The sequence below is a fragment of the Sinohyriopsis cumingii genome, chromosome 18 (genome assembly GCF_028554795.1).
Source record: "Sinohyriopsis cumingii isolate HCF-2022 chromosome 18, ASM2855479v2, whole genome shotgun sequence".
NCBI classification, from domain to species: Eukaryota; Metazoa; Mollusca; class Bivalvia; order Unionida; family Unionidae; genus Sinohyriopsis; species Sinohyriopsis cumingii.
The window spans coordinates 85,648,486-85,663,386 of NC_142978.1; the positions used below are offsets into that span (position 1 = coordinate 85,648,486).

The 14,901-nt window shown below is 35.0% G+C and overlaps 1 protein-coding gene across 2 annotated transcripts in view; it reads right to left on the minus strand.

Annotated features, from left to right (window-relative positions):
• Nucleotides 1-14,901, minus strand: part of LOC149777211 (dynein axonemal heavy chain 10-like) — a 135,589-nt gene that overhangs the window by 38,602 nt on the left and 82,086 nt on the right. For both annotated transcript variants that reach the window (XM_089941919.1, XM_089941918.1), the window contains 9 exons: nt 12,137-12,622; nt 11,429-11,581; nt 9,671-9,996; nt 6,340-6,547; nt 5,424-5,588; nt 4,341-4,662; nt 3,394-3,482; nt 2,349-2,499; nt 1,544-1,632 (listed from right to left, as the gene is read on the minus strand). In XM_089941919.1, coding sequence (XP_089798045.1) covers nt 1,544-1,632; nt 2,349-2,499; nt 3,394-3,482; nt 4,341-4,662; nt 5,424-5,588; nt 6,340-6,547; nt 9,671-9,996; nt 11,429-11,581; nt 12,137-12,622 — 1,989 coding nt within the window. The remainder of the gene's footprint in view (nt 1-1,543; nt 1,633-2,348; nt 2,500-3,393; nt 3,483-4,340; nt 4,663-5,423; nt 5,589-6,339; nt 6,548-9,670; nt 9,997-11,428; nt 11,582-12,136; nt 12,623-14,901) is intronic.

Here is a 14,901-nt window from a genome sequence, read left to right on the forward strand (position 1 = left end):
AGATAAGTGAGTTAGATAGTGTTCATGAAATACTACCACCATTTCTAAACATAAAAAGTGTAAACACAACTTTGAGAAAAAAGGGGAGATTGCTCTACAAGTACTAACCTGGAAAAGCTGAATCATACGTCATACAAACTCTTTTCATGATACAAACAGACACCAAGTTCATGAAAATATCACAAACAATTCTGGAAATATTGATCAGACAAATGTGCTGAAATGTGAATGGACATAATTGACTAGAGAATTAGGTTAAGTCTTAAAAATTAATGCTGGTCAAAAATGACTCCAATTTTTACAGGACACAATATCTAGCCATAATACAAAACTTACAAAATAACATGAGAAATCTGAAAGATCTCAGGAGATATTCAGTGAACAAAAGTTCAATAGACAGCTAACTTAAGTATATCCCCAGACCCCAAACTTTGTCTGTGGCTGTATAATACTGTTTAACGTTTTGCAACATTTATCCGATACAAAATTAATGGAACGCAATTAACTTTAATGATAGCTTATGGAAGAATTATAAACATGACAACACTCAATGTAAACTTACACAGCAAATAAACAAAATATGAGGAAATATTCAACCTCCAACTTAGTAATTAAATGATACCAATTAAAGATAAAATTCTAAATATGAAAATGTAAAAACATTTTGCACAAAACTTTAAAATCACAAACACTTTCAAATAAAGCAAATATGAAGTACTACGAAATAAAGGATATAAAGTATAACTGTTTAAACTCTATATAAAATATAAAATAAAGTTAAAAGTCATTCAAATATTGGCAATTACTTGACATCAGGGTCTTTCTTTCAGTACCATAAGCTGTATCATTCTACCTGCTTACCAATGATGTAATCTATGTACATTTTACCAGCTAAAAAATGTCTTTGATTCTATTAATACAAGCTCATAATTATACAAAACTTCTAAACAACTAGCTAATTACCTTTGCTTTTCAAAGGATTATATAGAAATGTAACCCATTTAAAGCACAATATTTCAAAGTGGAAATTGCTATAACCATAACACAAGAAATTCATCCATATGACAAGGAAAATACCTGCCAAATGGTTTGTTTGAAGAAATGATGGTTCCATATGCAAAGCCAAAAAAATAATAATTCAAACTAGGACAAAACGTTGGCAAGACTTATTTGAACATTTTAGATCTTCATATTAAGACACTTAAGAAAAACTTAATTCTATGAAACCCTGCCCACGTTATCCAGCAGAAACAAAAATTCCTGATGCAAGAATGAACTTTTAAGTTAAACAGAAGTCATAACTTGGTTAAAATCTAATTTAAATAAATCTACTTACTATTAATCCTAAAATAAAATATAACATAATCCATAAAGTCTTATAAAAATTATATAAATTAAATGGATGGATTCGAGGAACTATGTGCACCCTAGATAAAAACTACAGGAACATTTGAGGTTTACAGGCTAAAAATGCCAATAACCAAGCGACATTATGCCATGTACATGCTAAACACAAAATGGAACTTGATACATGCATACTTACATCAGGAGATATGAATACACTTGCAACAGCATACAGAGCCTGCTCTGGCCAGGGGAAGAACCAATCAATATTTGCATTGTTGACCATGCCTAAAATGTGGAAAACAAAGAGTGAAATTAGTCCTAAAATCCATATGACCATATCTCATTGCAGCAGCAATAGATATCATAACACAGGTATTAAAATTAGGTTCACAATTAACACTAATATATTTTTTAAAAACATTAAAGTAACAACAATCTTATTATAGTCTATAACATTATCAACCAATTCCACATGTGTATTTTTAGTACCATACATTAATGCATAATGATTTTAACATCATATTCTAACAGTCAAAATGAATGTCAGTTTAGTTTAATACCCTGCTTGGTTTCGATTGCCTCTGATCAATTAGCAGCTTCATGTGGCATAACAATTTTACATCTTCATGAAAGAAATCTGTTTAACAAGTAAGCATGTTTATCCAGCATATAAATCTAAATTTGAGAGAAAAACATGGAACTCCAAACTAGCTGACTATATAACATATTATGCTAAAGTAATATATTTTAAAACGATAAATATGATGAGTATAAAAACTTATATTATTTCAGACGTTATTCCAAGATGTAAATATATAATCATTTGTAAAACTGTATTGTTTTCTGACTCCTGGACATCTGTCACACATGATTATGCTTGAAATTCAATCAAATCATTGGTTTAGTGCATAAAAAGTAAATTTTAGCACATTTGTGAGAACTCAAATCATTTCTCAATTTTTTAGTCAATATGCAGTACAAATTGATCATTTGTGGGTTACCTGGGAAGTTCCTGCAGCGCGTTCTGAGGGTTTCTCCAACCGGTGACATGGCCAACACAACATGAAGATTATTGGCACACTTGGTGACAAAGTACTGCCAGATACTCTCCCTTGTATGTCCACTTCCGGCAGCCAAAGCCTCATTCCGGATCTGATTAAAAAGATAAAGATGTACAATAAAAAAAAAAGTAGACTGCGAACTAAAAAAATCCTGAAATCAACCTAAAACAAACTTATTAACTAACACATATTGCCTTCTCACAGATGTCTATTTAATCCTTTTGACCTCCAATGACCTTGGTCTTTGCTTTATTAGCCTGCCCACAGCTTGAAATTCTTGTATGCAAACCCAGGTACCGAATCTGATGGCTACTCACTGCACTCATCCCAAATTCTTCAGTAAATAATGAAGTGCAACATGAATGCCAGTAGAATGTCTTTGTGGAGCTATCAATTGCCTTTATGAAAGTATTTCAAAGCTGAGATTAAAAATGAACTAAATGGTTCAGGTTGTTTTGAATTCCAGGTCCTTATTTTACTGAGATGTCTTACATTAAAGAAATTTGAATTCCTATTCAAAGATCAACTCTTATAAGCCCTGGTCCTGGGCTGCATCAGCAATAACAAGATTAAACATTCATGCACCTATCAATAATTCATTTTATTTGCAAAGGATGAAATGAAACTTTTCTAAATTCTATGTGGTTTTCACATATCACATGTGCAAACCCTATTAACATTTCTCAAGTATTCTAGACTGCCCATATAGCTGTCTCACTGGTGACCATTGCAATAGGAGACAAATGAAAAACTGAAAGGAACAATTACCTGTCATAATCACTAAACCTTGCTGTGTCAGCTCATGGATCTTACATGTCAATGCTGAGATATGGAATAAATGTACTACTATCAAGAATAGAGAGATACAAAAATATACCACTACTGTAACAGTGAATGCAGAAATACTGAATAAATGTGCTACTGTTGCTGTGCAATCCAAAATCATACATGCCATCAAGGTTGATTTGGTAAATGTAACACTTACAGAGCCAATGATGCCTTCTTTCTCATCATCTGGGTACAAAGCTGGTACCATCCCTGATGTCAGCATGTTGTTAATCAATTCCAGGAATCCTGAAGGCATTACAAAAACACAATATACACATATTTAACCATGCACACAATATATATAAAAAACAAGGGAAGTAATTGTACACACAATATATCAAATAAACAAGGGAAGTAATTTGACTACTTTATCTCAATGTCTGGAACATTCCTCAAAAACTTTGAATCATTTATTATGTTGTTGATTTTATCATACTATTTTTAATTTTCAATAATTCTATTTTCACAAGACAATCAGCATCTGCAATCACAAAATGGGGAATAATAATTAGGAAGTAATGCTATAAGTGGGGTCAGGTTGTTGATGTAGTTTAAGATAAGTTAAAACATTCATTTACTGTCTGAAATGAACCGATACCAATGTTTTGAAGCAACCTTTCATCTAAATGCATTCCAATTATTAAATCATATACAAAATAACATTTGCTTCATTATAATCACAGAGTTTATCTTACTGCAGTAATGTCATTCATATGCAGTGTAAGCTAAGATTTAGACAGGTGTCAATTGCATACATCGGACCTTTAGGAACAGATTTCAATTTCAATTAAAGTTGTATTTTACTGACAGATATCAATTACATTTCAATAAATATTTCTGCCCTTTATGGATCAGGTGTCATTTGCATAAAGTCGTCTTTTTAGAACAGATATCAACTCAAAAAGTTGTCCTTTACAGACAATGCCTATCACATAAAGTTGTCCCTGAGGAACTGATGTTGATTTAAAAAATAGTCCTTTAGGGCATGTTTCACTAGCATCATTGCCTTGAAAAATGCAGAAACAACACAATCACATACCCTTAAATTAGCACTGACATTACAAGCAAAGACAGGAAAAGGAAAAATATATTTCCTTCACCTACCCTCTTCAGCTACATGCTGGTCTGTAAATAAAAAGACTGTCTTCTTATTCTCAATTCCAAGTTTGTTGTACAGAATCTTTAGATCATCACGGAATGTGGATTCATTGTAGCCACGGCTTAACTGGATCTCGAAAATCTCACATCCTGCAGCATAGGAGGCCAGTTTACACAGACTCTGTTTTCCACTCCCACCAACACCAACAAGAAGGGCATGACCTTGATCCATCCTGATCACACGGTGTATCCTTGTCAAGTGATCCAAAGCATCATCAAACAGGACAATATTCATGGGAGTGTGACTGTCATTGTACTCTTCTGCAATCTGCCAAAAAAGTATTACCTTTGAAGATACAATGCCATCTTATTCATATCACCTTGTTTATATTACATTTTCAGGCATGTGCAAGTTGTTATTCACCTAGCATAATCTGCCTTACACAGAGAAACCATGCTACAGCATCTGACCATAGACTTAGGATTTCAGTTTATAAACTCTGCCCAAGTTAACTTTCCATATTTTCCATGTATTTTGTCTCTGACAGTTTGATTCACCAAGATTTATATAAATTTATAAACTGCATGAAACAGATCCATGTGGCTATACACCACAGTTAACACTCCTGAGAGCTGAAGCTGGCACAGTTCATGTGAGGAAAAAAAATACTCAAATTCATTTACAGACAGATCAATGCTAAATAATATCATCCCATTTCTATGGAATAGTCTTAGAGTGTGAAAACAAAAAGGCTGTTTGCTGATTAAATACAAAATATTTGCATAATTATCAACAGTCTTGTGACCTTGTCTTCATACCATAAAAAATAAGCTTATTTTTGTTCAATGATCTATGAAAAAGCCATCAGTATTGATTCTTCATATATAAAAAAAATTCTGTTACTAAGCTTGGTAGAAAGCATAATGGCTCTCTGATTTGAAAATTCCAACTTCTTGATTAATTCCAAAAACAGTTGCTGTGAGAATATATGAAATAAACAAGTCTATGCAATTCACTCTTGCTGTATCACATTTTCAAATTGTTAATTACAAATGTTCAATGGTGAAGCCAAACAGGACATCGCATACCTCCTGAAAAAGTGCTTTTGCCGCCTCAAAGTCCTGAATGTCCTCATACAGTCGTGGTTCGGACTCCTCAAGTGCTGTCCTATAATCTCCATACAGTAATGGATCACGCATTACAAAATCCAGGTGAGGCTTGAAGTTCTCATCAATAAGCAGCCTAATGGAGTTCTATGTGTAAAGAACAGAACTAATGGTATTTGATATTTTACAAATTAACACAATTTAAGGACATATCAGTCATTAGCCTTTTTACAATGATTCTGCCTTCAACTAATTAAGTCTAGGATTAAGAAATTATTAAATTTTCCAATTAAAATTTTGTATGGTAAGACATGTACATTTCTCTCCATAACTTACATATATGTTCATTTTGAACCTAATCTATGCTATCATCTTCAACCTCTTGAGGGTTTTAATTATTGTTTTTCAGTCAAGTAAAGGACAATCACCCAGATTTATCAGTAGAGTATTGTGTACATTATATTACATTGTTTGGTTAAATGAAATACTGTCTTAAAACAAGGTACATCTCCAGGGAAATTCTGTCAATGAATGCAAGAAAAAATTCTTGAATAGTGGTCTGTGAATAATGTAAGTGTTTCTTCTACACAAAGTTAAATGCAGACTCATCATCTAATTGTGAAAACTCTAATTAATACATTAGCATGCCTTTCACAAAAACCTACACTTCTGCAAAAACGTGATTTGTGCCAGGAATGGTACTAAAAAACAAGTCTAAAAAATAACCGCAGGTCATAACTGCCTTAAGCTATACATTAACAGACATTTTACTTGAGGTTATTGACACTCATATCTCCAAAACACATTAAATTAAACAAATATAAATTAAATTAAAATTCTAAAATGCTTAAACTAATATATTTTAGTAAATAAAGGCTCTTGTAGGCTGACATCATACATTGACCAGCTCTTTGTCCGTGTCGATGATAAGCCGGTCTCCAACCACTCGCTGGCACTCATTTCTCCACACTCGTAAAAACTGCTCAATCTTGCTGAAGCGATCAGTGGTTGTGAGACACATGCCCTGGTAGATTCGAGACAAATCTCGGAGATTGAAGATGTAATGGAACTTGGATGGTGTGGGAGGAAGATCCTTGACAATTGTGCTGCAAAAATAAAAACAGCAGATCAGAACTGGTATTTATCATTGCTTGCAACCTTAGATTAATGGAAAACATGGATGTCCCACCACACAGCCTGACAAATGACCTATGGGTAACACATGACAAAGGTGAGAATGACAGAGAGAAGGATGCACAATGTTCTACATGTGTTCTGGTTATAAAAATGCACGGCTGCTACAAATTTTGAAAGATAACCAGCATAATAATTTTACCAATCATTGCCATGATGAAAGGCTTGAGTGGACAAAAGCCTGCATAGATGTGAAGATACAAAATAACTTAATTCACAGAAATCATATAGTATTCATACTTTTTTCTACAATGTACAAAATAACAGCTCTAAAGCCCCAATGCTGCCATTTATCATAAATTTCACCATTCTCTCAATCTAACTAAAGTTTTGAAGAAATGGAAATGATTTGTTACAAACACTATCTGACATAAACTGCTCTTTAAAATAATTAATATGTTAGATTTGAATAATGTTCAAACATTCAGTTTAGAATTAAGAGATGCCATCCCTTAACTCAGTCAATGATGTAACTGATAATTTCAATATTTCAAAAAATTCAGTCATATCGCTACGATGTCTATAGTGTGGCAGTGATGTCTGGCAATGAGGCAGTCACATTATCCTGACACCAGGCTGACCAGTCCTAGCACTAACCTCTTAATGCTGAGTTCCTAGCAAGGCAGCTGTTAGTACATGTACCATTTTTATTAGTCTTTGAGATGATTCGGCTGGGGTTCAAACCCACAACCTACTACATCCAAGGTGGACGCTCTAACCACTCAGGCCCCTGCAGCTGTTTTTAAACCTTTTGGTATATTCATAAATCTTAGTTTTGCAGAAATAATAACATAGTATATGTTAGACATGCATAACAAACATGAATTTCTTGAATATACTGACATTCTTATGATTGAAAAAAATGTGCAGGAGTCCATTGCAAGACCATTTCTCATTTTAACTGCCGAGTGTTTAAACCATCTCTAAAATTCTTGAGCAATAAAAGGATTTTCAAAATTGGCCACTGGTAATCATTTTTTATGTAACTGGCACTATTTTCATTTAAGTAAGTATATGTGTGTGTGTGGATTTGGATTTTTAATGTAGCTTTAACATTGTTTCAGCTATATTGCTACAATGTCTACAGTGTAACAGTTTCTAGTGATGACTAGCACCAGGATATCATGCCGCAGATATTTAGCTTTATGTGCTATTCAGTCACATTATCCTGATACCAGACCGACCAGTCCTGACACTATCCTCTGGATGCTGAGCACCTAGCAAGGCAGCTGTTGGTGCCATTTTTATAAGTCTTTGATATGACTCAGCCGGGGTAGGTAACTATGTATGTAGGACCATTTTAGAACACAATAGTGGCTTTATAGAGATAATTAAAGTTACATGTTTCAAAAACATAAAAGTGAATTGCATACAAATCTGAAAAAAATAAACCCTTAAAAATAAATGTAATCGTGAAGTACAACCAACAAAATATAAATTGCAAATGGTATTATTCTGTACAATGTACGTCACATAAAAGATTTGTTGTTGTTGTTCTAGGGTTTAACGCCATTTTTAGCACAAGATAGGCTATTAGGCTATACATGGCGGCCAGTATAACTGGTGGAGAAAGAACCCTGGAAAACCCAGGGAAGAACCACCGACCCATGAGAAGCTACTGGCAGGCTTTCCCACGTGCCTACGCTAGCCGAGCCTTGGACTCGAACCCACACAGACAGAGGTGAGATGGCAGTGATCCGTAACAGTGAGCGCTTTAGACCACTCGGCCACTCGGGGCCCCCACATAAAAGATAAAAGTAATGCATGTAAAATCCATAAAAGATTTGGTCAACATTTATTATATAAACTGCATTCCTTCAGAAAACCATGTTAGATGATCATGAAGTTGACATCAACATGACTGTCACAATTCCACCTCATCTCATTAATTTGTTCTATATCGGTGATGCCACTAGATAACAGTGGGGTTGATGTTCTTAAGTTTGTGTAGTGTTCATTCCAAATATTTTGCCAAGAATCATGAACATGCTGATTTATAAAAAGATGTAAAACATCATTATTTGGAAAAAATCCCATTTCAATATGATCACCCATTTGGAAGTAGTGATAAAAAAAAAATTCATGAAGGCCATCATGGCAGCCATACTGGATTTAAGAGTGGTACCATTTTCCTTCTGAAACAAATAGATATCATAAGAAGTCATCTCGTGAAAAGCACATATTCATATGGCCATCCATTTTGAATCAGTAAGGATAGCGAGATATTCAAGAAGGCCAAAATGGTAGCCATATTGGATGTTTGAGTACCATCATTTTCAGTTAGGACAAAATTAAACATCATAAGAAATCTTCTGGTGAAAACCAATGTCAAAATGTTTCTGTTTACAAGGCAAAGCAATGAAAAGAATTTAGAAATAGTTGCCATAGCAACCAAATTGGACATCAGATTTGCACCATTTACATTTATGCCCTAAAAAGACATCATCAGAAATCTTCTGGTGAAAATCCCCTGTAGACATGTCCATACATCTAGGTGTAGTAGTTATTTCAATAAGATTTTCAAGATGCCTGCCACAGAGGCCATATTGGAGGTCAGGTCAGCAACATTTGCATTCAGGACCAAAAAGTCATCAAAAAAAGTCTTCTGGTGAAAACTGTATGTCAATATAACTTTTTGTTTAGGAAGTGAAGCAACAGAACAATTTTCAAGATGGCTGCCATTGCAGTCATATTTGATGTCTGATCAGCAACATTTTCATCATAAGAAGTCTTCCTGTAAAACCTGATGTTGATAGTGATAAGTAGATTTGTAAAATGGCAACTGTGGTGGCCATTTTGGACGTCCAAGCAGCACATTTTCATTTAGGACCAACTTTACCTTGGGATGCATGTATGTGTAAAGTTTCATGGCAATCCTCCAAGTAATTTATAAGTAGCAATAACAAACCCGTACTACTAGCAGATGGAAAACTGATAACATGTCCTCCCAAGCTCTTCTGGTTTATGACTTGTAAGGGTACAATTAAAATCATTTTTATCGCACATCCTAATTAACCAAATGTTTAAGTGGGTACCTGTAGAGTGACATGGTCATCTTTGTAATTGTGGGCACACAATCCTGAATATCCTTGGACATGGGCTGAGTATGACCACTCAAGATGGAATTATAGATGTGAAACAGTGATTCATCAGATGGGAAAGTCATATTGTAGCAGCTAAAGAGGGAGATAAATCGTGGGTCAGTCTCATTACGGCCACCACCTGCTTTTCCCATCGCAGCCATGTAGCCCATGTCCTTCAGGTTTTTCCAGTTCAAGTCTTTACCACGGTCATAAACACCTCCACGCTCAAGCAGCAACTTCAACAAGGCAATAGGTTGCTGGGTTCCATACTTGTCAACCTGTTTGTGTGATGATAAGAAACAAAATTACTTCATCTTAAATTAAACCCTCTAAAATAATCTGCTGAAAACATTTCTAATTACATTCAAATCAAAGCTACCAGAAAAAAAATCAAATAGGTGTTCCAGTCCCATATCTCAATGTAACACATATCAGTTTCATACTGGTCAATTTAACAACAGGAAGTTTAGTCATAATGAACCTATTCCTCTGAAAGAAAATGTAACTTTTATACAATATACTGATGTATTACTGATCATTCTTAAGTATTATTTACCTTCATCCTGCATTAAAAAGATGTTTTGGAAACCTCCAGCTTATAACAGCTATGAGTCAATTGTCACAATATGATAGAAGAATGAGTAACAGCCAGTTCAAGAATGCTTTCCTTTCTTGTATGCACGATAAAAATTGGATATATAAAGAAGCATGGTATAGCTGTGTCAATCATGAACTAAAATTACATTCATTTCATTTTGAAGAATGAATAAATCCTGAATCCAATATTGCTTTCTTAATAATTTAATTGTCAGAAATACAATGATTTAATTGTCAGAAATACAATGATTTAAGTGTCAGAAATACAATGATTTATTTGTCAGAAATACAATCATTTAATTGTCAGAAATACAATCATTTAATTGTCAGAAATACAACGATTTTGTCAGAAATGCAATCATTTAATTGTCAGAAATACAATGATTTAATTGTCAGAAATACAATCATTTAATTGTCAGAAACACAATCATTTAATTGTCAGAAATACACTCATTTAATTGTCAGAAATACAATCATTTAATTGTCAGAAATACAATCATTTAATTGTCAGAAACACAATCATTTAATTGTCAGAAATACAATCATTTAATTGTCAGAAATACAATCATTTAACTGTCAGAAATACTATCATTAATTGTCAGAAATACAATCATTTAATTGTCAGAAATACAATCATTTAATTGTCAGAAACACAATCATTTAATTGTCAGAAATACAATCATTTAATTGTCAGAAATACAATCATTTAATTGTCAGAAAAACAATCATTAATTGTCAGAAATACAATTATTTAATTGTCAGAAACACAATCATTTGTCAGAAATACTATCATTTAAGTGTCAGAAATACAATCATTTAAGTGTCAGAAATACAATCATTCTAAGTCACAAAATAAGATCTAAAGCTTGATCAAACTCTCAATTTTCTGAAATTTCACTGTGCTCACATGACACTTGGTAAGAACATACAGTTTTTAAAAATCCACCATTTTATCACAATCTAGTCAAAAAAAGTAAATATTAGGTCCAGTCAGCATTATGTGACAAAGCTAGTTAATGTTGAGCAATTTTACAAAATCTAAAAAATAACCCAGCAATGAAAACAAAATTCACCCCCTTCCCCCATCCAGAAATATGATTATGCATGACAAACCTGTGGCATGTTCATGTCATCAATGAAGATCAGAAGCCTTCTGCCTGGAGGTGGGCCATATGTGTCCTTGGTCCTCTTCTCAACATTGGCTTCCAAATTCCGCTGTACATCAAGTGAGGAAGTTCGGCTGGAGAAGTTCATGTTGAGCAACAGCTGCAAAGCAAACCCAGTTTAATCAAACCAAGAATTATCTATGACATGCTTGTGTGATTTTAACTTCTGAACTATATAAAGAAGTAACTCAAACTAGCTTTTCTTGAAGAAATACAGAAATAAGGTCTCCAAATTAACCATACTTTTCCAGGATGATATATACAAGATGGTTGGTCATTTTCATAAATGGCAACTTACAAATATGTCATGCATGGTGCAGTGGTTCACCCTCATTTAAAACATGACACTGCAAGAGAACTATTATATACATAAAATATCACACACAATATTATGGTCATGTGGTTGATAAATGTTAATTTTTTTAATACTCCATTTCAACTCTATTTTCATTTTTTTACAGCTCTATTTTTGCTGGCAAATACTGTATTCCTAAGCCTCATTGATAACTTTAAGAACAAGTTTATGGGTGCTAAAGCAAATTCATGTAAAACACTTATGTTTGAAAACTACAATGGAAGTCGCATGTACAAAAAAGTTTTTGAGCATTGCTCAATTCTATAAAGATGAAAGTTTTTTTTATTTAATTCCACTTACATGACTTTCTGAGTCCAGTGTACGCAGGAAATTGGCAATAGTGGCTGTCTTGGAGGTACCAGTCTCTCCAATAAGCACAACTGGGCGCTTAATGCGTACCATCATTGTCAAAAGCCATGTTGCTCTCACTGTATCTACAGTGGGCACAAGAATCTGGTTATATTTCATCTCTGGCTTATGCACATATTTTGGAATAAGCTTTATCCACGGCACCCATTTTGCCTCTTCTATGTTCCAGAAATATTCATAAAGAGTTGGTTGTGCTGTCGGTATCTCACCAGCTTTAGCAAAAGTCTTGTCATCATCTGACACATTCTGCATGGAGGCCAAATATTTCACCTGAGCATCAAACTTGATGCGACCATCCTCGAGAAGACAAGCACCAATGGACCAGGTTAGAGCTTCTTGGAACAAGGCTTCCAATTCTGCTGGATCACTCAGTTCTTTCTCCAACAGGGCATCAAGCGTGTAGGCTAGTTGTGTTACCTGCAAATTGAACATTGATAAATCTGACAGTCTTGAAATATCATTTCTGAATAGATCAACTTGAACTTATCTGAAACATGCTTTATGTTAGAGTGTAATTATTTTGCCTCAGCATCACATTACACTGGACAACAAATTTTTACAAAAGTCATGTTACTGAAATAAAATTAGTCAATTCTTATCAATTTTTATGTGCTGAACACGAATATGACAGTCAAATTGCAAAATTGGCTCTAGTTTTTTTGTAATCTGCAAGAAATTAATGTTTACATAACGAAATGCATTTCAATAGTAAAAGGTCAACTGTAATAGCCTACCTATAAAAAATCAAGTCATTGACTACATCTTAGATTTCTTCGCCTGTCTCTTGTACAGCTGTTCGGGAGCATCTCTGAGGAGTGTCCAGCAGTAGTCAGCCAGCATTGTAGTGGACCATTTTCCCTGGCATCTTTGTTCCATTGTTGCGATATCTTGATGAAAACGTTCGCCGTGTTCATCACTAACAATACCACAGTTGCTAGGAAAGAAATCCAAATGGGAATGAAGGAAGTGAATCTTTAGAGATATATTGCAGCCAAGTTTCTTATACTTCATCAACATGTCTTCTACTAGTTCCTTATAGTTTTCTGCCCTAACATTTCCGAGGAAGTTTGTAGAAACTAGGCGAAAAGCATTCCATGCTTGTTTCGCGTCACCTTCCAGCAAGTTGTTGAACCGGTCATCTTTGAAAAGCTCTCGAATCTGAGGACCCACAAAAACTCCCTCTTTAATCTTTGCTTCGCTGAGTCGAGGGAATTTTTCATGCAGGTATCGGAATGCTGGCAAAGTCCGGTCAATGGCTTTCACGAAGTTCTTCATCAAACCTAGTTTGATGTGAAGGGGTGGTAGCAAGATTTTCTGAGCCTCAACCAGAGCTGGGTGTTGGATATTCTTCTCTCCAATGGCTACATTCTGCCCGTGAGTCCATTCCTTCCTCATGTAGTGCATTTCCCTTGCTCGGCTATCCCACTCGCATAAGAAACACATGTATTTTGTATATCCTTGCTGCAGTCCCATTAAAAGGGCAACTACCTTCAAATCACCACAGAGGTGCCAGCTGTACTTGTTATACTCAATGGAATTCAGTAGCTGCCTTAAGTTATCGTATGTCTCTTTCATGTGGACAGCATACGCTACTGGAATAGATGGAAGAATGTTTCCATTGTGCAAAAGCACAGCCTTGAGACTCAGTTTCGAAGAGTCCACAAATAGTCTCCATTCTTGTGGGTCATGAGTGATTTTTAAAGCATTCATGAGGCCCTCAATATCGGAACAGAATATCAGATTACTTTCCTTTCTGAAGAAAGGCTCCAATTGCTGGTGGCGCTTTCGATATGCAGTAATTGTGACATCTTCTTCTAGAAGATTCCATTGTTGGAGTCTTGATCCTAGCAATTCTGCCTTGTTCTTTGATAAGTCCAAATCACGAATCAGGTCATTTAGTTCTTCCTGTGTTATTCTGTGTGGGGTTAATGATGCACCACAGTGAAAATCTGGATCACTGCATGCTGATGGACCAGGAGAAGAACAGGTCGACTCACCTTTGTCTTCGTCAGATGAATCAAGAGAATATTCTGCTGGAGGTTCTGGAATAGGAAGTCCCTCACCATGTGGAACTGGTCTCAATGCAGACGGAATGTTTGGGTAGACTATTCTCGACTTCTTTCGCTTCGTTATTCCGCCGGAAAGAGGAGGAACCAAGCAGAAGTAACAGTCATTTAGGTGGTTGCTTGGCTCTCTCCACACCATTGGGACTGCAAACGGCATTGATGACCTTTTGCAATTCAACCACTGTGAAAGCTGTGTTGTACATGTAGCACAGCATATATGCGGAGCCCAAGGCTTGTCTTGGTCACCAACCTTGCATCCGAAGTAAAGATGATATGCCTTCTTCACTTGAGAATTGATACTTTTCTTCTGGTTGGCAAATGTCACTTCCCCACAAATATAGCAAAAATTGTCCGCGGTATTAACACTTTCGAGGCATTACTGTTCTTTATTGTACGTAAATGGATAAAATAATAAGTTTTATGTAACAGTAGCTTGAACTGTCTCGCACAACGTCTAAAATATTTTAAATGCTGAACCTATCTGATTGGGCTTTATATAGTACACTGCTTACGTCAGCTTCAGCAGCCGCCTGGCATTAGTATAATAGGCCTACACATGTATAGTACACTGCTGACGTCAACTTACTTCAGCAGCCGCATGGCATTAGTATTGCATTGCATCAGAAAATG